At 44.5% G+C, this 24,797-nt stretch overlaps 1 protein-coding gene across 2 annotated transcripts in view; it reads right to left on the bottom strand.

Annotated features, from left to right (window-relative positions):
- eps15 (epidermal growth factor receptor pathway substrate 15) overlaps nt 1-24,797 on the bottom strand; it is a 341,920-nt gene that overhangs the window by 175,325 nt on the left and 141,798 nt on the right. For both annotated transcript variants that reach the window (XM_072510904.1, XM_072510905.1), the window contains exons 11-12: nt 23,792-23,942; nt 20,321-20,406 (exon numbers count right to left, since the gene is read on the bottom strand). In XM_072510904.1, the coding sequence (XP_072367005.1) occupies nt 20,321-20,406; nt 23,792-23,942 (237 nt within the window). The remainder of the gene's footprint in view (nt 1-20,320; nt 20,407-23,791; nt 23,943-24,797) is intronic.

Raw genomic sequence — 24,797 nt, 5'->3', positions numbered from 1 at the left:
AGGTACGTCAAACTTAAGTCGGGTCCGGAGGCATCGGCCCATCAATAACTCTGACGACGCTACCCTGGTTGTAGTATGTTGGTGTGGTCCAGTAAGTAAACAGTTGTGCCAGCTTTGTACCAAGGGACCCTGCAGTCTGTTTTTTATGCCCCGTGATATGATAAAGGGGGTCATATTGTCAGTCAGAATCACCTTTAGAATCTGACTGACGCAACCTCTCTACAGCAGCACGAAAAGTGGTGAAAGACATTTTGTGCATGTCCATTCACTTTGAGTGGGCGTCGATCAGGAGAATCATTGACCCAATAAGGTTCCAGTGAAGTTGGCATGCAACCGTACCCAGGGGCGTGCCACGACCACTCCCACGTGTGGAGTGAGGCTGATGGAGGGAGTTTCTGGTGCTCCTGGCAAGCTGCACATAGCTGTACCACCCGTGCAATTTCACCATCAAGACCTGGCCATCATACACAACTAGTGGCGAGCATTTTCATTTTAGAAACCTCAGGGTGTCCGTTATACAAGTCCTGCAAAATGGTTCGGTGACCTGATCGCAGGGCAACCACATGGGCTCCCCACAAGATTATGCCGTCCTCCACACTGAGCTCCTGCTGCTTCGTCATGTAGGCCCACAGCTCCTTCAGGAGCTTTTCTTGCAATTTGCCATGTAAGACGACATGGCGCAGTTCTGCCAATGTAGGATCCTTTTGGGTCCATGTGCGGATTTGAGCGACTCCGTGACGGGTAACGTGTCCATAAAGTTTAATGCCTGCGCGACTTTGGGGGGGGGGGGTTACATGCAGCGGGAGGCAGCTACGGGCAAGTGTGCGCAATCTTTGCGCCAGGACAATATTCAAATGTGTACTCGTATGCCGCCAACAGCAAAACCCACTGTTGAATCCTGGCCGAGGGTATGGGTAGTGGTAGGTTCATTAAGTGTTTGGGGTCTTTTAAGAAATTAACTGAGTATATGACTAGAAAATAGAATGATTTTTAAAGAAAATACCTAATCTGCAAAAAATATAGTCACTGTTCTAGATAATGAGTGAACTATTGAACTTTAAGGTCACATCTGCAAGATACAGACATTGATTCAATGAATGTTCCATGTAAATTCTACCTAAGGAAACATAATATGAAGAAGCCATTGTATTGAAAGACATTTAACAAAATTGCAACAAACAAGCAACTACATCAAGTTTGATGGCTAGCCATGATGCAAAGACTCTAGCTGTGAGAAAGTACATGAAGATATTAGATTATGCCAGGGGGACATTAATTAATCCTGAGTAAATGACGAATGTTTAATTACATTTTAAGTGATTGATACCTTTTTGAACAAATCAGGAAGCCTCAGCTGAAAATTAGAACCAATAAAAAATAAACAAGGGACTAAACTATAGATAAGGTTTTCCTTAAGAGTCAGGTTGTATGATCAATTGTTCTGTTCTGAATACTTGCTTTCCGGAATTCTTGAAGCATCTGTTAAATTACTTTTGTTTTAAAATGATTTCTTTATATTTTTGTTATGTTTTAATGTTTTTTCACTATTTCCTGACCAGTTCATGTATTATTTTGATCTAAGTTTTGGTTCAGTTCTTATGCAAATGTACTAAAGTGAATATTTAGCAATAAAGTCGTATTTTGGGCACCTCCAATCAACCGGACTGTTGACCCTTATTTGGAAGATAAACAAGAGATCCTACAGGTGGTTTTAATTAATCCTCCTCGAATAGGCCGAGTATGGGCTTATGGTCCGTCATTATGGTAAAATAACGGCCACAGATGGGACTGAAACGAAAATGAAAAATGAAAATTGCTTATTGTCATAAGTAGGCTTCAAATTAAGTTACTGTGAAAAGCCCCTAGTCGCCACATTCCGGTGCCTGTTCGGGGAGGCTGGTACGGGAGACTGAAGGAATTTCTTAACTGCGAAGATCACGGCTAGACCTTTTTAAGCCTCCGTGTAACGGTGTTCTGCATAAACCAGGGTCCTGGATGTGTTGGCTGTCAGCCTTTCTGTTCCATCGTTCCACCGATGGGACAACACTGCCCCAACGCCATGTGGAGAGGTGTCACATGTGAAGGAGAGTGACTTTGTTGGGTCATAATGTGTTAACAATTCTGAAAATATCAGTTGTCATTTCACCTTGGTGCATGCATCCACTTGTGGCATTTTACACACTCATTTCTGGTTCCTTTATATATTTTTTTAAAGTGTTTTTATTGGGTTTTCACATCTTATATTTCACAACTCATAAGTTACATATTCAAAACCGTGCAAAAAATGAGAATAAAAAAACAGAAACCAGCACAGGCCACTGTCTTCCCTCCCGCTGTGGCCGTGATCCCCTTTTAGTCGGCATACATTGTTACAAACCTCAGTGTGGTCAGTGCACGTATTTACACTGTCTCTTTACAGTTCAGTTCGGGCTTCAGCTTCCCCTCGGACCAGTCTCTGTGGGTTTGTCCCTGTCCCTCTCGTTATCTTTGTGTGCTCTCACCCCCCCCCTTTCCTTTGTCCCATGTTTTGTTTGTGTCTCTATTCCCCCCCCCCTACCACCACCTTTACTTTGCTGGTTCTGGCTACCATCAGATCTTGGAACAAGTTGGTGAATGAGGCTTAATCTTCCAATCCCCGGATGCCAAATATTATTTTTTCCAGCCTGATAAATTCTGCCAGTCTGCAGCTGTGAGTGGTGCTGCCGATCGCCATCCGAGCATGATTCTCAGGTGGGTGATCAGGGAGGCAAATACTAGGGCGTCAGCCCCCTCCCCATGAAGAATTATAGCTGATCTGAAACCCTCAAGACTGCCACTTTTAGGCATGGTTCCCACAACCCAAGACATCGCCTCAAAAAAGGTCTTCCAGTACCCGACAAGTCTGCGGCAAACCCCAAACATGTGGGCGTTGTTGACCGGGCCTCCCTGTCCTCCACCTCCAGAAAGAACCCACTTATTTGAGTTCTGGTTAGGTGAGCTCTGTGCACCCTGTTCTGGGCCAGGGTTTAAAAACTCCAAAGTATATTATGGAGTTTACCTGATCTATAACTTTTTGTTGAATTTGGCTAGGATAAGCAGAAGAGCCGACCCTTCCGGTGTTATTCAACAGTCTGCCTAGACATTTTAATCAAAAATGTTTTATTCTAAGAATTTAGTTAACATTTGTATAAACACACACAGCAAGAATTTTATCAATTACAAACATAAAGACCCCACACAGCTACAGTAATCTATGTATAATCCTTAATGCATCCCCCCTTAACTGTTCCAATTCAAAAACAAAATCCCCCAAACCCCTTTTCAAGGGTGTGGCCCAGTACTCTGCATTCTCACTTGAATAAGACTGGCTTTCCCTGAGATTCTGACCCCGTCTCATCAGCAAGTTTAAACCCTTCCGGAAAGCAAACTATATTTTTTAAGTTACCAAAACAGCAGGTAGCTATAATCAATGGGTTTTTCCTTGGAACAACTCATGAAAATTGCTTATTGTCACAAGTAGGCTTCAAATGAAGTTACTGTGGAAAGTCCCTAGTCGCCACATTTCGGCGCCTATTCGGGGAGACTGGTACGGGAATTGAACCGTGCTGCTGGCCTGCCTTGGTCTGCTTTCAAAGCCAGCGATTTAGCCCTGATCTAAACCAGCCCCTGGTCTTTAAAATGAAAATAGAGTAAGGCCAAAACACGTCTCTGTCTGAGTCCACAGCAGTCAAAATGTGAAAGTGAAAGTAAAACTCAGAGCTACCTCCCAGCTCTACCCACACAATGACATCACTGAAGCCATGTGATAAGACAAAAACCTTTCTTAAAGCGACACTCCCATGACAACCCTTTTAGCTGTATTAGGCTCAGCCCTGTCCATGTGGAGGTGAAGTTCACCCTGTGTAGTGCTTTGATCCAGATCCCTATGCCTAATTCCTCCTGCTGTTTTTTCTTCTTTTAAAAAAAAAGATTTTTATTATAGTATTTGCAAATTTTTATAACAATAACAAAAACAGTAACATTGACATAGTAAAATAACCATTTCCCCACTCGACCCAATCTTCACACACAACCATCTAACACCTATCCGCCCGCCCCCCCACCCCCTTTGGAATACTGCTTCTGCTGACATTTTACGAGAGAACCCCAACATTGACCCTCTTAAGGCAAACTTTATTTTCTCAAGACTGAGAAACCCAGCCATGTCACTAACCCAGGTCTCGACATTCGGGGCTTCAAGTCCCTCCACATTAAAAGGATCCGTCTCTGGGCTACTAGGGAGGCAAAGGCCAGGACATCGGCCTCTTTCACTCCCTGAACTCCCGGATCTTCCCACATTCCAAAGATCGCTACCTCTGGACTTGGCACCACCTAGCACCGTGGACATTGCCTTCACAAACCCCTGCCAAAACCCTCTGAGTTTCAGGCATGCCCAGAACATGTGGACATGGTTTGCTGGGATCTCCACTCACCTCACATCTTCTCATCTCACCTCACATCGCATCTTCTACCCCGAAAAACTTGCTCATCCTCGCCCCGGTCATATGTGCCCGGTGGACCACCTTAAATTGTATTAGGCGAAGCCTAGCACATGAAGAGGAGGAATTGACCCTGCTTAGGGCATGCCTCATTTGGTGCCATGTCCAGAACGTGGCAATTACCAATGGGCTCCTCGTGTGTTTCGCTGAGGGGATGGGAGAGCGGCTATGGCTAGGGCTTCCTATGCAGGAATTATCCTCCATCTTCACGCATTCTGCTTCCGGTTTCTTCACCCATCCCCTCATTCTTTCTACTGTGGTCGCCCAGTCGTAGAACTGTAGGTTCAGGAGAGCCAGGCCTCCTACTTTTCTTTTCCTTGGTAGGACCTTCTTTTGGATCCTCGGATTCTTCCACCCCCACACAAACGCCATGATTAGTTTGTGGACTGTTGCAAAGGGCCTTGGGGGTGTAAATAGGGAGGGATCTAAACAGGAAGAGGAACCTGGGCAGTACATTCATTTTGATCATCAGTATTCTCCCTGCAAGGGAGAGTGGAAGTGGGCCCCCTTCTGTAGATCCCTTTTGACTTCCTCCACTAGACTCGTCAGATTCCATTTGTAGGTCCGTGTCCAGTCGTGGGCTATTTGGATCCCCAGGTAGTGGAATTTGGTTTGTGCTTATTTGAAAGGCAGTCCCCCCCAGCTCTGTCCCTCCCCTCTGCGGGTTCACAGGGAAGACCACGCTCTTGATAAGCTTGTAACCGAAGGAGGCTCCAAACTCCATAAGGAATTTCATTATTCCTTCCATGCTGGCCCGGCGGTTCGAGATGCAGAAGTACAGGTCATCCACATAGAGTGAGACTCTATGCTCTCTGTCCACCTCCTTTGGATACCTCTCCACAACTTCGCTGTTCTGACGGCGATCGCCAGTGGCTCGATTGCCAGGGCAAACAGCAGTGGGGATAGCGGGCATCCCTGTCTCATGCCTCTGCGCAGCCAAAGTATTTAGAGTTGGTGATTTTTTTTCTGTACGCTGGTCATGGGAGCGCTGTACAGTAGTTTCACCCAGGAGGTGAACCCTGGTCCGTACCCAAACCATTCCAGTGCCTATGAGGTACTTCCAGTCGACTCTGTCGAAGGCCTTTTCTGCGTCAAAGGATATGATCACTTCTGGTGTTCTCTCCCCGAAGGGGGGTCATTATCATGTTCAGTAGGCACCTGATGTTCGCTGTCAGCTGCCTGCCCTAGACAAAGCCTGTCTGGTCCTCCGCAACTACCTCAAGCACTCAGTTCTCCAGCCACCTCGCCAATCTATGTCGGGTATTTCTGGCATGGTTTTCTTCATGAATTCCGTGTCATCCCAGTTGGGCGGGTACAGATTTACAGGGACCACTGGTGCCCCTTCCAGGACACCATTAACCATGACGTACCCTCCTCAATGTGGATGCAAAGTTGCTGGCAAAAGTGCTGGCCACGAGGATCGAGGACTGTGACCCGGGGGTAATCCACGAGGAGCAGACGGGATTTGTAAAGGGCAGGCAACTAAACACCAATGTGCGGCGGCTCTTAAACGTGATAATGATGCCATCGGAGGAGGGAGAGGCGGAGATAGTGGCAGCTATGGACGCGGAGAAGGCCTTTGACCGAGTAGAGTGGGAGTACCACTGGGAGGTGCTGCATAGGTTTGGGTTCGGGGTAGGGTTTATCAATTGGGTTAAGATCCTTCACAGAGCCCCGATGGCGAGTGTAGTGACGAACGTGCGGAGGTCGGAGTACTTTCGACTGTACCGAGGGACGAGGCAGGGGTGCCCCCTGTCCCCCGTTGTTCGCATTGGCGATCGAACCATTGGCCATGTCATTGAGGGAGTCTAATAAATGGAGGGGGGTGGTCCGAGGGGGAGAAGAGCATCGGGTGTCGCTATATGCGGATGACCGGTTGCTGTACGTGGCGGATCCAATGGAGGGGATGGTGGAGGTCATGCAGACTCTAAGGGAGTTTGGGGAGTTTTCGGGCTATAAGCTCAATAGGGAAGAGTGAGCTCTTTGTATTACAGGCGGGGGACCAAGAAAGAGGGATAGGGGACCTACCGCTGAGGAGGGCGGAGGGGAGCTTACGGTATCTGGGGATCCAGATAGCCAGGAGTTGGGGGACTCTACAAAAACTGAATCTGACGAGGTTGGTGGAGCAAATGGAGGAGGATTCCAAAAGATGGGACATGTTACCGCTCTCGCTGGCGGGTAGAGTGCAGTCGGTCAAAATGGTGGTCCTTCCGAGGTTTCTGTTTGTGTTTCAGTGCCTTCCCATCGTGATCACTAAGGCCTTTTTTAAGAGAGTAGGCAGGCGTATTATGGGGTTTGTGTGGGCGAATAAGACCCCGAGAGTAAGGAGAGGGTTCCTGGAACGCAGTAGGGACCGAGAAGGGTTGGCGCTGCCAAACCTGGGGAGCTACTACTGGGCAGCAAATGTGGCGATGATCCGCAAGTGGGTTATGGAGGGAGAGGGGACGGCATGGAAGAGGATGGAGATGGCGTCCTGTAAAGGAAATAGCCTGGGGGCGTTGGTGACGGCACCGCTGCCGCTCTCGCCGACAAAGTATACCACGAGCCCGGTGGTGGCGGCAACGCTAAGGATCTGGGGCCAGTGGAGACGGAACCGGGGTGCAATGGGAGCATCGGTGTGTCCCCGATCAGGGGTAACCACCGGTTTGTCCCGGGGAAGATGGACGGGGGGTTCCAGAGCTGGCATCGGGCGGGGATTGGAAGAATGGGGTACCTGTTCATCGACGGGACGTTTGCGAGCCTAGCGGCACTGGAAGAGAAGTTCGAGTTACCCCCGGGAAATGCCTTTAGATATATGCAGGTGAGGGCTTTTGTGAGGCGACAGGTGAGGGAATTCCCGTTGCTCCCGGCACAAGTAGTTCAAGATAGGGTGATCTCGGGTGTATGGGTCGGGGAGGGCAAGGTGTTGGAAATACACCAGGAGTTGAAAGAAGAGGGGGAAGCGCTGGTAGAAGAGTTGAAGGGTAAATGGGAGGAGGAGCTGGGGGAGGAGATCGCGGAAGGTCTGTGGGCTGATGCCCTAGGTACGGTTAATTCCTCCTCCATGTGCTATGCTCAGCCTGATACAATTTAAGGTGGTCCACAGAGCACACTTGACGGGGGCGAGGTTGAGTAGGTTCTTTGGGGTGGAGGACAGATGTGGAAGGTGCTCAGGGAGCCCGGCGAACCATGTCCATATGTTTTGGTCATGCCCGGCACTGGAGGGGTTCTGGAGAGGAGTGGCGGGAGCAATATCTCAGGTGGTGAAAGTCCGGGTCAAGCCAAGCTGGGGGCTAGCAATATTTGGAGTAGGGACGAACCGGGAGTGCAGGAGGCGAAAGAGGCCGGCATTCTGGCCTTTGCGTCCCTAGTAGCCCGGCGAAGGATCTTGCTAATGTGGAAGGAGGCGAAGCCCCCCAGCCTGGATAAATGATATGGCTGGGTTCATAAAGTTGGAGAGGATTAAGTTCGCGTTGAGAGGGTCTGCGCAGGGGTTCTACAGCCGGTGGCAACCGTTCCTAGACTATCTCGCGGAGCGTTAGAGGAAGGTCAGTCAGCAGCAGCAGCAGCAGCAACCTTTGGGGGGGGGGAGACTGCCTGGGAGGGTGGATGAGCAAGAGATAACATGAAGGGTTGGGGAAACTGGCACGTACGGGTGAGGGCCAGTGTACAAAGCTGTGTAAATATATCATTTTGCCATGTATATATATTGCTCTGCGCGATTTCTCATTTTCTTTTTGTTACGGGGGGGGGTTATTATTTGTAAGGGAGAAAAATTGTGTCAAAAAATTTGAACAAATATATATATTTTTTAAAAACCATGACGTACCATTCTCCCTTGGTCCGTTATCATCCTCGTCGCTGTAAATGCTGCCCTTTTATTGCAGTATGGTTACACCCCCTAGCTCTCATCCCGTAGCATGAATGGTAAGTCTGTCCCACCCGGCTCTTTCTTACCTGTAGTCGGTCCTTCTGCCTCAGATGGATCTGGAGGAAGATTATGTTGGCTCTCAGACTTTCCAGAAGGGCGAAGACTCTGGATCATTTCACCGGGCCATTAAGTCCCCTGACATTTCAGGTGACTATTCTGATGACGAGTTTCTGTCCCCTTCCTCCTGTGGGGTCAACCATACTTAGCTTGTGGATGCACCCCTGCACACAGGGATTTCCCTTTGTTAGGGGGCCATCCGATATGGCCGTGGTCACTGTACTCACCACGGAGCTGTGCCTCTGCGCCCCAGGATTTCCCTTTGTCCAGGGGCCAACCAAGGTGGACACCATCATTGTGTACATCAAGTGGATGCGCCCCTGCATTCGGCGTTTCCTTTTGTTTGGGGGCCCTCCAAAATGGCTGTTTTCGGTGCCGCTGTTTCCGTTGTCGGCATGGGTGATCTGTCGTAGCCCCTTCTAGCCCCCCCCCCTCCCAGTCGACTATTCTCCTGGGCCTGTCAGTCCCCCACAGCTGTTTCCCCCTGTTATCCCCTCCATTATTTCTCCCCCCCCCCCCCCCCCCCATCTAGAGTTTTCTCCCCCCTGATGCCAGGCACTCTTTCCCCGTTGGGAGTTGTGGCTTGGTCCTCCCCTCGCTCGTACTTCCCTGTGCTAGCTCATCCACTAATGTAGTGGCCCCATCCCTGGATCAATCCCCATCTTCCACCGACCATTACGTTTTTCTTCCCCCCTCTCCCACTCCTCACCCCTTTCTGCGTCATACTGCTCTCACCACTTCCTTTCTGAGACTCATCGTCAGATCGAAGACGAGTCAGATCAGTCCCGTGTTAATAGTTTCTCCTTTTTTTAATCAATGAGACTAGAGGTCTGGTTCACTGCTTGTGTCGTTGCCTTCCCAGCCCATGCATGTGCATAAATTCATCTGCTTCTGCCAGTGTGGTGAAGTAGTACTGCCTACCCTGGAAAGTCACCCAGAGTTTGGCGGGGTACAGCATCGGGAACCACACATTATTCTTGTAAAGGGCCACCTTGGATGTGTTAAATTCCACCTGGTGCCCGAATGCCCTGGTACACAGGAATCGAGTACCCTCCCATTTACAAGACCATGTATGTCTTGCCCAGTTCAGGATCTTTTCCCGGTCTTGGTATCGGTGCAGTTTCGCTATGATAGCCCATGGCTGTTCCCCAGCCTTAGGCTTTGGCCAGAGTGACCCTTGGGCTCTGTCTACTTCTGGGAGCTTGGCAGCATTCCTCTCCAACAAGTTTGCCCAGCATCTGTGCCACGTATTCTGTAGGGTTCCCGCCCCTGGTACCCTCCGGCAGGCCCACAATGTAGAGGTTTCGGCAGAGCGACTGATTCTCTTGGTCCTCGACCTTAGCGTCGCCACCAATTTTGCCATCTGCGTCTCCAGTAAGGCGCTCCGGTTGGTTGCAGTCTGGTTCTGGGTGTTTGTGCCACCCAGCCAGGGCGACGCGGGCTATGGCAGCCCTTAGCAAGTGGGCCTGACCACTGTGCTGTTTTGGCGGGTACTGGGTCGTGGAAGTCCTATCCTTGCGGGCCGTCACTTATCGGAATGGGGGCCGACCAACACTGTGCACGTCGTATTCCACGGATCCCCCTTTTCCATGTTCTCATGGGGAAGCGACAATTCTATGGCCTGTTTCAGATCCAAGGATGGTTCCGCTAACAGCTTCCTCTAGGTCACCATATTGTTTATGCCACACACCAATCCCTCAACATCTCAGGAGGGATCGGCCACAGTCACATTGCTCGGCTAACCTGCAAAGGCATTTCAAAAACTCAGTAACCAATTCCCCAGGGGTTCGTCCAGCCATGTTAAAACGACATCTCTGCATGATTACCGACGGCTTGGGGGTCATAATGATTTGCAACAAGTTCTACGAGTTTGTTAAAAAATTTTGAGTCTAGGGCCGCCAGGTAGGTGAGGTTGTTAATTATGCTGAAAGGTGGTGCCCCTCATGCGGTCAGGAGTATTATCTTTTGCCGGTCGTCTCCAACAATACCATTTTCCTGCAGGAAATCCCACATCTGTTCGGTATACTAGGCCCAGTCTTCCACGCCTGCATCAAAGGCCTCTAGCCTTCTGAAAAGCGGCATTTCCAAAGTTTCACCGACCTCGTTCTTGTGCTGGGAATTCCAATGTGGTCAGGACGTCCAGGATCGCAGTCGTTATTTTCCTTGTCGCCAATATAAAAGCTCAGGAGGTCCGAGGAGGTAAGTTCAATAGAGGTTTAATTCGACAAAAAAATTAGAGGCCATAACTCAGCTTACAAATACAAGGTCCCAAACAGGACTTTCATTGTAGCCTGTCCCAGTCTGGTCGATTTTCACTAATCCCAGCTGATGGGCTTCCGCCAACTAGCGGGGGACCTCAAATTCCATTAGCCCCATGGGGAGATAATTGGAGTCCCTGTGGGTCTCGTGAGGGTTATTACACATTAAGAGACACAAAAAAAACATTTTGACGGATAAATTAGATATTGTGAACTATACAATTTTTTTTTAAATGTTTAAAACCCTAATTTTGGACATTTGGAATTTCAGTTCACAAAGTGAACTGCTTCAGTGCAGAAGCAGTGCATTTGGCCCATTGAGTCTGCTGAAAGAGCATTCTTCCTAATCCCACTTTCTTGCTTTAACCCCGTACCCTTGCAGACTCTTCCTTTTCAGATAACAATCCAATTCCCTTATGGATACCTCAATCAAACCCGCCTCCCTTTCAGGAAGCTTTTTCCAGACTCCAACCACCCTCTGGAGGAACAACGTTTTCCTCACATCACTTCTACCCTTTTTGTGCATTATTTTGAATCTGTGTCCTCTAGTTCTTCATGCTCTCTTGAGAGGGAACGGTTCCTCATTATTTACCCTGTCCATACCCCTCAGGACCTTAATACATTTAACAAGTCTCCCCTCGTCATTATTTTGTCTAAGGAAAACAGGCCCAACCTCTCGAATCTATCCTCGTAGCTCCAGTTGTTTATCCGTGGAATCATTCTTGTGAATCCCCTCAGTGCTCTCTCCAATGCCTTCACATCCTTCCTCAGGTATGGTGCTCTGAACTGGATGCAGCACTCCAGATGAGGTCTAACTAGTGTCTTATACAAGTTCTTATTTTTAAAAATGTATTTTATTCCAAACATACTCAAAACTACAAAAGCATAAATAAACCGAAGAACATTGTCTACATCACATAGTTTGTACAGATTTTTCCCCCTTTTCACCCCCCCCCCCCCCCCCCCCCCCGCAGCGAACAATTCCTCAAAAGTGGTCTTGAATAGCCCCACCCCACCAAATCTCAAAGCCCTCTGCTGATTCCCTCAACTTGAACTTGATCTTCTCCAGCCAGAGAAAGTAGTACAGGTCCCCCAGCTAGGCCGCCACCCCCGGCCGCATTGTTGACCGCCATTCCAGCAAAATCCTTTGTCGAGCAACTAGAGTGGCGAAGGCCACAACATCGGCCTTCCTCCCCATCATCAGCTCCAGCATTTCCGCTACCCCAAAATTGCCACCATAAAGCCGGCCCGGCCTCTACCGCCACAATCTTTGATAACGTCCCAAACATCCTCTCCCAGCATCTCTTCAATTTCTCGTAGCCTCAGACCATTTGCTGGTCCTCACCCGCATGAGGTCGAATTCACCCTAGCATCACCTCGCTCCACAAACCCCATACTATCTCCACCCCCCAACAACTCCTCCCATTTCTCCTTAAACCTCACCACCTGCGATCCCTCCTGCTCCCCCAGCCACCCGTATATATCTCCAATCCTACCCTCCCCCTCCATGGCAACCGCTACAATAAGGTATACACCGGCAGCTTGGGAAACCCTGTCCATTCCTTACGTGCAAAGTCCCTCACTTGCAGAAGCCTGAATTTGCTTAATTTCAGAAGCTCTACCCTCTCCCGCAGCTCTTCTAGACGTACAAACCTCTGCTCCAGATATAAATCCCTCGCCCTCACCAGCCCCACCTCTCTCCACCTCCTATACATGCCATCCGTCTCCCCCACACAGCGGTGTTAGCACCGACATCCCTGCCATCCTGAAGTGTCTCCTCAACCGGTTCCACACCCTAACCGTACAACCAGGCTCTCCGTGTACGTCAAGTTCAATATGACCCCTTGACTCTTGTACTTATTGTCCCTCTGTGAGTGCTGGAGCTGTTGTGTATTCACGAGCTCCGGCTCTGCTCGTCTTTTAATCCATTATTTAATCCTGGTGCACATTTCAAACTTGTTTTTTCTTGGGTTGCATGGCTTGTGCCATGTCCCAGGAAGTTCCTGATTGGTCTTTTTGTGAGAAAAGGCAGGGTTCATAGTGGGGGATGGGGAAGGGATGGGGCCCAGCTGGGAGTGGCACAGGAGCTGAGTGGGCTCTTGCCTTGGTGGCGCTACATGCTTTGGATCATGGAAGCCTTCGAAGATGTTGATGTTGTCTTGACTAAAAATTAGTCAATCTTTGATCCGGCTTTATCCTTTGCTCCCTCGTGTGAGATGCCCTGCAGTTCAAGAATGCTGATTGTGACTCTCCATTGATCGTGCTGTTGACTTTTTAAAATTGTCGTCTTTTTTCCTGAAGCGATGTACGAAATGTGAGCGTGATGGCCTGTTCTGTTGATTATCCTTATCCTGTGTTAGTAAGCTAATTTTGAGTCAGTTATGGGAAGTATGATTTGTGCATAGTTTTACACCTTATGTTAATTGTGTCTTGCAATCGTGGTTGGGGGAGGGGAGTGACTTTTCTTGCCACCTGTCTTGTTTATGAAAGAAGAGTGAAGCTGGGCGGGGTGAAGGATGGATGAGTATGGTTGGTAGGGTTAATTTGGTCCGCGTGGAGATTGTGGATGGTCACCGCCCATAGTTAAAGCTAATTGTTTCGGGTTTTTCTTTTGGATTTGTACATTCTTTGAATCAAGAATCCGTGTCTTCACCCTTCTTTGGTCTGGGCTAAGTTTGTATCCTGGAGAAGTCGGTGTTCCTTCTTACGGTGCTTTGTTCTGGATATGGCTGGAAAGGTACGGACGTGACTGGGGTTGCAGGGTTTTTTTTTAGGGGTGGGCTGGAGGCCCTGGGGTGTAGTTTTTTTCCCCAGTGTTGGTTGGCACTAGGCTAGGCCAGGCCCAGTGCTGTGGCTGTTATTCTGTTACCCTTAGGGGCTCGGGATGTCCCTCTCTGCGAGCGTGGGGAGGTGCTTCCAGGGGGGCTGCGTTTTGTTTCCTTGCGTCTTTGGTGCACAGGGGCTGGAGGATGTGTCGAGTTCTGTGCCTTGGTAGTTATCCTGTGGTTCCCTTTTGTTGGCTATGTGGTCGGTTCTCTTCTTCGCTGGTGAGTGTTGTCATCTGGTGCGATGGTTGGGTGGGAAGTTTGGTTTTCTTTCTGCCTTGGGAGGCCCGGTGGTCTGACCACAGTCTGAGAGGCATGTTTAGCTCAGTGGGCTAGACAGCTGGTTTATGATGCAGAACAAAGGCAGCAGCGTGGGCTCAATTCCTGTACCAGCTGAGAATTCTGAATTCTCCCATTGTGTACCCGAACAGGAGCTGGAATGTGGTGACTAGGGGCTTTTCACAGTAACTTCATTGCAGTGTTAATGTAAGCCTACTTGTAACAATAAAGATTATTTATATTTACATGCTGTTTCTGGTCCTATCTTCTTCTTTCGTTATAATAGTGAGAATAAAGAACAAAGAAAAGTACAGCACAGGAACAAGCCCTTAAGCCCTCCAGGTCTGCGCCGACCATGCTGCCACTCTAACCTAAAACCTTCTACACTTCTGGGGCCCATATCCCTCAATTCCCATCCTAGTCATGTATTTGTCAAGGTGCCCCTTAAACGTCACTATTGTACCTGCTACCACCACCTCCTCCAGCAGCATGTTCCAGGCATCCACTATCCTCTGTGCAAAAAACTTTCCCTCACACATCTCCTCCAAACTTTGCCCCTCGCAACTTAAACCTCGTAATTGACTATTCCACCCTGCGAAAAAGCTTCGGACTATCCACTCTGTCCATGTCCCTCATAATTTTGTAGACTTCTATCAGGTCGCCCCTCAACCTCAGTCGCTTCAGTGAGAACAAACCGAGTTTATCCAACCTCTCCTCATAGCTAATGCCGTTCATGCCAGGCAACATCCTGGTAAACCTCTTCTGTGCCCTCTCCAAAGCCTCTACATTCTTCTGGTAGTGTGGCGACCAGAATTGAACACTATATTCCAAGAGTGGCCGAACTAAGGTTCTATACACAGCTGCAGCATGGCTTGCCAATTTTATACTCAATGTGAGGTAGTTCTGATTCGGGCTAGGGTTTGGGGTTTTGTCACATTATGCAGTTTGCTGTAACTCCTTGTAGTTCTGGGTTTCTGTACATTTTCTTTTGTTTTTGCAAGGGTGGGTTTGACAAATCCGTTCCTTGCTCCTACATGGGTGCAGGTGGTCTGGAATCTGGGAAGAAACGGCTGTGCGGGATCACTGAATGATGATATTAAGCCACTTGTGATGTTGTTCTCCTGTTCCATACTGTGCTCATGCAGGTTAAGCTGATTTTATTCCCCCCTCCTTGCTTTGGGTGTTGTATTATTTTGTAACTTTGTTGCATTATTTTGTTAAAAAATGTAAAACCTCAATAAATATAATTTAAAAGAAAACCTAGGATACCATAGGCTTTATTAACTGCTCTCCCAATATGCTCTGCCGCCTTCAATGACTTATGTACATATACACCGAGGCCCCTTTGTTCCTGTACCTCCTTAAGACTTTCTGCCGTTACTGAGAAAAAGAGGGGCAAATCAAATTTCCAGACAAACATTTTCAGGAAGCAAGTAGATTGGAACGATCAAAGAATAAAATGATTAGAGCACAAAAGGAGCCCATTCAGCCAGTCACGTCCATGCCAGCTCCTTGCAAGAGTAATTTAGCTCATCCCACTCCCCAGCTCTTTCCCCATATCTTGTACAAATTCCATCTGCCCTATGTCCATCCATCCCACCATCCCGTCTATGTCCCGTTAAAGTCCATCACTATTTTCTTCACAATTATTCCAACTTTCATGTTACCTGCAAATTTTGAAATTGTGCCCTCTTCACCCAAGGCTAAGTTATGAATATATATATCAAGAAAAGCTTTGGTCCTAGCACCAATCTCTGTGGAGTCCCACTCTATACTTTCCTCCAGACCAAAAGACAACCATTCACCACTAATCTGGGTTTCCTGTTACTAAGCCAACATTAATTGCTGTGATTGTTCTTTTATTCCATTGCTTCAAATTTGCTGGCCAGCCTCCGATGTGACACTATCAAATGTCTTGTGGAAGACTATATACACATCAACCATATTGTCCTCATGAACACTCTCCGTTACTTCATCAAAAATCCAATCAAGTTAATCAAACACGATTTGCTTATAAGTAGTCCAGGCTAGCTTTCCTTAATTAATCGAGAATCATCCTAGCGACTCCGAATGTTGTCTTAGATTATCATTTTGAAAAGCTTTCCCAGCATTGAAGTTAAATTGACTGACCCGTAGTTGCTGGGTTTATTTTTACAACCTTTTTTGAACAAGGGTGTAACATTTGCATTTCTCCAGTTATCTGGTACAATCCCTATCTTTACAAACCATTGGAAAATTATGGCCATTGTTTCCAGTTTCCACTCTTAGTTCCCTCATCAGATACACCCTGGTGACTTATAAACTTTAAGTGCAGCCAGCCTTTCTGATCTCCTCTTATCAATTTTTAGCCCACCCAGTATTTCAACTATATCCTTTGTCACCACAACTTTGGCAGCATCTTCTTCTTTAGTAGAGACAGACACAAATAACTAATTTGGTACGTCAGCCATACCCTCTGCCTTCTTGAGTCTTTAATCAGTTCCGCACCTTCCTTTACCATCCTTTTACTCTTTATGTGCCTATCGAATACTTTTAGATTCCCTGTCAAGCTAGCTGCCTGATACTCTCTGCTTCTCTTACTTCCATTTTCACTTCACCTCTGAACTTTCTATATTTAGCTTGCTTCTCAATTATATGGTGTTATCAGCCTGGTAATTCTAGCTATAAAAGTCACCCAGTGACCTCAACATAAGTTAGGACATAGGAGGTTATTATGAAAAATAATTACAAATATTTCACATGTTGCCAAACTATTCAAGAATACTTGAGACACTGATGATGAAAAAAATATATTTTTATTTGTGCTGGATTTGATTCATAAAACGTTTGAATAACCAATGTATACTGGACATGTTAAGGTACGTTCTGTAAGGCACGTTCTGGTTTGGAAAGAATGTAGGTCCACTTATGGAGATGGTATGCAATGCTAATCCCAAGAAAATGTGTAGCAGAAAGTAAAAAATACCTATGAACTGCCATCAATAATCTGCCCATCCCTTTCCTGCCAGGAGGGCACGATCACTAAATCATCGTCACAATCATTGTTCTATAATCAATGGACAAGATTTCAGATGTGGAGCTGGTGCTTATACCAATCTCCAAATGATACAGCACCCATTACCATAAAGTGTCTCTCTTATGGTCTATCTGTAAAACAGGTACAACTTTTCCCAAATAGTATGAGTGGGGATTTGAATTCCTATCGTTCTATTTACAGATCATCAAAACAGAATTATAAGCCATTTTCTAACTAGTCCCATTTACAAGTATTATAGTGAAGGTTTGGTGACCTTTCGGCAACCTAATAATGATTGAACCAAACCCTGCAGATAGAATTTCTTGTTCATTCTCCAGGAAATGCTGTCCAACAGCTTTGTCAAGATTCAGTTCGCTCACCGCTGTAAGAAGCACAGTATGCGCATTTTTAGGTGGAGTTCAAGAGAAGGGTCAAATGTCACTGTGAGTAAGGATCCTTTTCGTTTGGTTTTGCAAGTTAACTTACAAGCAGCTAACGTTTAGCTGGTTAAGATCCATTAGTATCTTTACCTAGATCTGGGGTGAGAGTTTCCCAAATCTTGACTTTGCAAATCTGTATCCAAGCTCTATGTTTTTGGGTCACTGGGTGTGTCCTTACAAGGAGAACACACACTCCATATCATTCAAACAGAAACACTATCTGTTTGAACTGTTGGAGAAACAAGCACAGTGACTGCTTTCTGGTTATCAGACACCTTGGTGATCAAAACGAGTAATCATGCACTGGATAAAATACACATTTTGTTATGTTTACAAGATATCGACTTCTTTTTCACAGATTCAAGTAGGCATAAATCATATTATTTTACCTGAAGAATAAGCAATTCATTCTCATGAGAAACTGTAAACTCTGTGTGACATAGACTTGTTCTTATTCCTATTCATTATGACTAAATTATACATTTTCAAACTAGGGTCCCCAGACTTTGAATCCATTCAAATTGTTCTTTATGGATGAAAATTCTACAATACCATTGATTTCCTAAAGTTAGCACAGAGAGACCTGAGAAGTGTGACAATAGAGGAGTGCACCGAGGGAACGCAGGGATCATAGACTCGTAGTTTGGAGTTCACGGTTATATTGCTGTTGTTCCACATTCTCTTACTCAGCTTGGGTATAACAGCTGCAGCTTTCGCAATGCAAATGTTGATTTCTGCATCGAATGACAGATTGCTGGTGATTGTGGAGCCTAGATAGGTGAAGATCTCAGCAACCACCAGTCACAATTGTCAATGCTGAATGATGGTGATATGGGAACATCCTGGGAGCATGACATTTGACTTCCTGATGCTGACAGTCAAATCAAACTTCTTACAGGTGTGAGAGAGTCTGTCCAATTGCTGCTGGAGGTGTTCCAAAGCATTGAATGTTAACGTGGTATCAAGGGCAACGCTGAATCCAATAGTTACTGGAACAGCAGTTTGTTGGGATGCTATTTCGAGCAGCTCTTGGTGCGTTCAGAGTCTTGTCACTCAGATCTCTCTTTTAGTTAATGAAAGCATATTACTTGATTTCAGTTATAGGTTCCATTTCAGTCATGTTAGCCTTAACCAGTCAGTGATTTTCTGCTCTTCCATATATTGAAAGAGTGGTACATGAAAACGTCATCAACAATGCTATAAAGCAGCATGTATTCAACAGTAACCTGCTCACCAATATTCAGTTTGGTTTCCGACAGGGCCACTCAGCTCCAGTTCTTATAGCATTGGCTGAAACATGGATGAAAGAGCTGAATTGCAGAGTCGCAGTAACAGTGACTGCCCTTGACATCAAGGCAGCATTAGACCGAGTGTGGCATCGACAGCCTTAGCAAAATGGAGGTCATACCGAGCACAAAGGAAGATGGTTGTGATTTTTGAAGGCTACTCATCTCAGCCCCAGGTTACTGCTGTTCCTCAAGCTAGTGTCCAAGGCCTAATCATCTTCAGCTGTTTCATCAATGAACTTTCCTCCAAGATGAAGTCAGAAGTGGTATGTTCCCTGATGATTCAACAGTGTTCTGTATCATTCACAACTCTGCAGATACTGCAGCAGTCTGTGCATACAGCAAGACCTAGGCAACAATTCGGGCTTAGACTGTTAAGTGGCAAGATTGACAGGCTATTTTACACATTACATTTAAAAGCAGCTTTCTGTACCCAAATTATCTGCGATGTTTGCCTACAAAATCATGACTGTACTTCAAAATAGAAGGGCTTTATAGGACATGCTGTGGACATGAAAGGCTCTATAAATATACATGTTTTTAAAGAAGCAGCAAAGAATGTGTAATCTGGAATATCTAACACATACCCAGAAATGGTTTCAATACATTTATATCTACTAGCTACAAAACACAATCATTGCACAGATTGGATTTACAAACAAAATATAAACTATAGTAAGGCTGCCAGGGAAGAACTGGATAGTCCAAAACAACATTGCTCTATGTTTGTGCAAAAATAGAGAATTTAGCACCACAGGAGCCCAAAAGAATCTAAACATTTTCAGGTGCCAGGCAATATTCTTTTTGGATACTGGGGATTTTGTTGACAACCTCACCCACACATTTCCTGATCTCAGCTGAGAAATTGGCAGTAGAGAATCATCAATGCCAGGTGAGATTTAGATGTTTTCCAACAGAAAATCTGAAAATATATGCACTGGTAGTTAAAACAACCTGCACTGCTCTCATGTTCCCCTGGTGACCGATTAAGCAATGTTACTGTCATAGCCATGTGAACAGATTGTTTATTTCCATTTTCTCGATTGTGACAGGATCAAGCAAAATGTAACGACAAATAGGGAAAGGGAAGAGACAAATTATTTTTTAAATGTGTAATTACTTCAATAAGTTTTTTAAAAAAGAAATATACTTTACAATACAATAATCTGAAATGGTGCTCATAAAACCCGATTTTAAATATGTTCAAATGTCAAAAATCATCACACAACAGATCCCTCATTCAGACGCTCTTGGCCCCCCCAACAAATCAGCAATTTTTGACAAGTAAGAAGGTAGAGGGAAAAGTGCAACATTTTGAAGGCCCGTAAAATTATTCTGTGCTGATCCAGCATCCCTTTGTGACATTTTGCTTTGTGCTCACAATTACAAGGCTGTTTTCCAATTTCTTCATGGGATGAGAGCGTTGTTGGCAAGTTCAGTATTTATTACCCATCCCTAATTGCCCTTGAAATGGTGGAGATGAGCCAACTTCTTGAACTGTTGAAGTCCAAAGTCAACAATGTGTACATACATGTATTTACCAATAATTATAATATCAAGCCAAAGTGAGCCAGTATAATAATTGCCTTCTTCATTAGAGTTATTTTATAGAATGGCAAATCATTATAATGTCAAACTATCACTTAATTTTGGCATTTTGGTCCACAGGGACTGTTTTTGCACAGTGCAGAGTTATATATATATATATATAAAGTGACAACATTTTGTTTACCTGTGAAGATCAGCAATTTCATTGTGTATAGAATCAAGCTCTTTGATGGCTGAAAAGTCAGCTACAGTGTTCAGAGCTGCTCCATTCTGTGGGAAGTAAGTTTTAGGTTATTTCAGAATCTAACTTCTAACACTTCTCAGCATGTGAATTTATAAACAGCTTTAAATCCATAGCTTTACCCTATTTCAGGGTTGAACAACCATTTTAGTTTAAAAAGAACATATGTAAAATCAACTAACTAAGGACCTGAACTCACCCCATAAACTGCTTCTCCAACATGCCAACTAACACAAAGCGACCAAAACTGTCTCTACCACACCATTGTGTATCAAATCCAAAGTGATGACCTACCAAATGGCACATATACTTTAATTCTGAGCACCAGATTAAAGTACAAGTAACTGTTTGCCTATTAAGCAGCACAACAAATGGATATAACCAAAGACAACTGTAGCAATGTTAGGTCTCGTACACGCGACCCTAATGCAAACAGGAAGCACAGAAAATCAGGGCAAAACATTCGTCCGAACAAGAGTTTATTAATACTGTCCCCTGCCAGTTTTCCCTGCACCCCGAGCACCATTCTTCAATCTTGTTAGTTAATGTATTAATGTAAAGCAACAACAAACTATTTAGTTTAAAAGGAAGAAAGGTTTGCACTCAATTCCTTTGGAAGATTGTGAAACTTCAATTATTTTCTTGAAGAAACTAAATGAACCTTATTCCAAAATTGTGCCTGATGAAAATCTGAAGTGAATTTTTTAAAAAGCAATCCGAAAAAGAAATGTCTGCTACCATGACCAAAAGACGGTGACAGAAGGTGACAAGATTAAACAGTAAATAATAATGCTAACCTGGCTTTTTTAACGAAGAAGTGTTACGTTAGGCTTCCAACGTTATTCACATATTATGGACATCAAAGCAGTGCAGCAAGGATGGCTGGCACAGTGAGAAAGGCATAGAGCCTGTAGCAAAGCAGAGGCCAGTAGAATGCAAGAAAGAAAGGTTTAGCAAGAATTAGTAAAGCTACAAAACTGAATTGGATTAATTGTGGAAAATCAAACTGCGAAGAACCACATTCTTAGTGAATTTTTGCTTTGGAGCAAGCAGCATCTCAACAAAATGGAAATTAGAATTTCCAGAATAAAGAGTACTAAAAAAAAAAACCACACAATTATTCAAAATAAGTAGTCGCATACCCAGAAAATGAATTTTTACTTGTAATCATATTGTTTTGCTAAGATACATTAATGTCCATAGTGGCCTGAAATACAGGAAGGAATTAACAAGAGAATCTGGAGACAAAAGAAGCATTGCTACCACCAAAACACATTTTTTCTTCAGAAGAATTTCTGGTAGAAGCTTTTATTTGATTTCTTCCCCTCTGCTGTTTATTTTCTCCCCTCAGTGAAAGCCCTACTCTCGAGACTTTGCACATGCAACGGGAAAAGAGGATTAAACTTCCTATCCACCATACCATTGTGCATCAATTGAAGAAAAATGATGCACCACCAGCCAAATTAACAGAATTACTCTGCTGCAATATTCCCAATTTTTAAGTTACAAAAGTAGCAACATTTCCAAAGAATATACATTTTAATACGGAACAATCTAAAATCACAAACAAAAACAGAAAATGCTGGAAACATGCAGCAAATAACACTTGAAAAGGAGAAAGATAAACTAATGCTGACGTCTTGGCCGGTGTTCTTCATCAGAAGAGGAAGGGATGTATAAAATGTTGTCAAGAGAAAGACGGGAGAAAGGGAATGGATGGAAACGTCAAGTAAATAACACCACAATCGCAAATAGAAAAGTTAACAAAATTAGTAAATTGTTAAATAATACAAGGAATACTCCTAAATATGCAATAGATAGATATTAAAACCACAAGGAATCCATAACTAATTAAAGCAATGAGAAATTCAGCCTTGGAAAATGCAAAATAATTGGACAAGAAAACATACAAACTGGAATTAGAATTGAATGACCAGAACAGCATAAATGACCAAAGGAAAGTCTGAACAGGAATAAAAAATGAAGTGAAAGTGAAGAGCAATCTCTGTTATGAAAGGAAGTGAGGGTGCAAGCACTGGAAGTGTTCTAAGTTTGGCACAAGCTTCAGAAACGGGGTTTGATATTTCTGCTGGGTAATGCTAATACTTAATATCGGCTTGGGCAACTTCAGTACTTAGTGGCATCTGAATGGCAACATTTTGATTCTAATTTCAAACCTGTCTGGATTGACATCCCTTCAAAAAACATCCCACAATGTTTTGCCACTCTGAAGGAAACATTCATATATTAGCATGCTCCATGTGTCTGTTACCATTTATTTCTTGTTTGAAAGTGTCTTCCACTTTATTAGCTTTTTGTGACCCCCAGCATCAATTATTATGTTTTCCCTCCTCTTTCTGATTCTATTAAAATGCTGTTTGCTTCTCAGGATTTAGTTCTGAAGAGGCCTGTTGTTCAAAATGTTAACCTATCTTGTTCTTTTTGACCAATGCAAACTTGTTTGTGTGTTTCCAGCATATTTTTTTGTCACAATTAACTCATCATGTCCACAATTTGCATGTCAAAATCATATGATTCAACATGGATACTATACAAATTAAGAGATGTTAGCTTTCCTTTAATACAGAAAATTAAAAGCATGATGGATGGGACTATAGGGAGTTGTTCATAGAGTCAGCAGAATCCAGACAACGTGCAAAAGCTCATAGCGGCTCAGAATCAGCTTTGAAATTCTTATTCATCAAGGACTTCGCAATCTATATTAGTGCTGGAATCAGTTTTAGAGCATATATCACATAAATCTCCTATTTCTACTGACACTTTTTTTGAATGAAACTGGTTTCTTCCATTTCCTCAAGTCAGAAGCATTCCTCGCATATTTTCTAAAGAAATCTCCATTTCTTTTACAGCTGCTGAGCCTTGCGTTATGTGGCAGGCAGGAAATGGGAAGGGCAGAAGCTTCACAAGAAGAGTGTGTGAAAACATCAAATGACAAGAAGGAGAATTTTAGTGGCAGTAACAGTTGCTCAATAATACATTAACAATCCCTTACACAAGTCAGACAGTTACCTAATTCAACAGAAATATTACAAGATTTGAATGGTAAGAATTCAATAATAATTTTATTTGAATTGTTTTAATAATAATAATCGTTATTAGTGTCACAAGTAGGCTGACATTAACACTGCAATGAAGTTACTGCGAAAATCCTCTTGTCGCCACACTCCGGCGCCTGTTTGGTAGGTACACTGAAGGAGAATTCAGAATGTCCAATTGGACATACCTAAATCTGAGGTATGACTCAGATCAGTGCAGTTAGTTTTATATATCCTGAAAATGAGGCTATAAGCCAGTGTTGGATCAAGTAGCTGAGCCCACATCATCCTCATAAGAACTGCTCAAAGCTGGTCACATCACTGCAATTCTAAAGTCATGCTCAAAAAACTGATTTACCTTTTGCGCACTGTCAGAAGGGGGCATCATCTCCGCTGTCAGAACTTGAGGTGGATCAACGCCTTTAGTTATCTTCTGGTTTATTATATGTAGTGCCAAAGCAAATTGCTCCTTCGAAAGCTTCCCACAATCATTTGTGTCACAAAGTGCCCTGCGAAGGCAGAAATTGAAGGCAACTTATAATAATCTTTATTATTGTCACAAGTAGACTTATATTAAAATTGCAATGAAGTTACGGTGAAAATCCCCTTGTCACCACACTACGGCGCCTGTTCGGGTACACTGAGGGAGAATTTAGAATGTTCAAATTACCTAACAGCACGTCTTTCGGGACTTGTGGGAGGTAACCGAAGCACCCGGAGAAAACCCACGCAGACACGGGGAGAACGTGCAGACTCTGAACAGACAGTGATCCAAGCCAGGAATCGAACCTGCGACCCTGGCGCTGTAAAGCAACAGTGCTAACCACTGTGCTACTGTGCCACCCTCTGCTTAACAGCTCTACTAACTTGCATCAGGTAAGTAAAGTTCACTTAATTTAGATTTGGGTAATTTTACTTCCAATTCCTACAATTGAAATGGAAATAATAAATGTCTTATTATTTTGCACATTCGAACTAAGTTTAAAACAACAAAAATAAACAGGGTAACTACACAGTTGTCAAAATATTAATTTTCCATATATTTTTTAACCCCTCAGAGGCAGAAAATATTCAGTGCTGTCACTAATCATGGGCCCATGAAATATTTGCCCCAAATCACCTTGAACTGTGGAGAAATACCCAGCAGTACAATTATTGATTCTGTCCTTCCAAACTTGGTTGTGTTTGTAGAAAGAGAATATTCAGTTACAGTACTGCTAGGTCGATCACTGGTGGAAGTGAGTTGAAGTGATGAATTAACAATATCATAGAAAAACATTAAAAGCTAACTGGCTTCAGTGTAATTTTTCCTCCAGAGAAAGACAATGATTTCTTGCTTCCCTACCAAAGGTGACAATGCATGG

This window comes from Scyliorhinus torazame, chromosome 7 (genome assembly GCF_047496885.1).
Source record: "Scyliorhinus torazame isolate Kashiwa2021f chromosome 7, sScyTor2.1, whole genome shotgun sequence".
Classification (NCBI taxonomy): domain Eukaryota; kingdom Metazoa; phylum Chordata; class Chondrichthyes; order Carcharhiniformes; family Scyliorhinidae; genus Scyliorhinus; species Scyliorhinus torazame.
The sequence above is the reverse complement of the archived record's forward strand: the minus strand, read 5'-3'. Positions and strand labels throughout refer to the sequence as shown.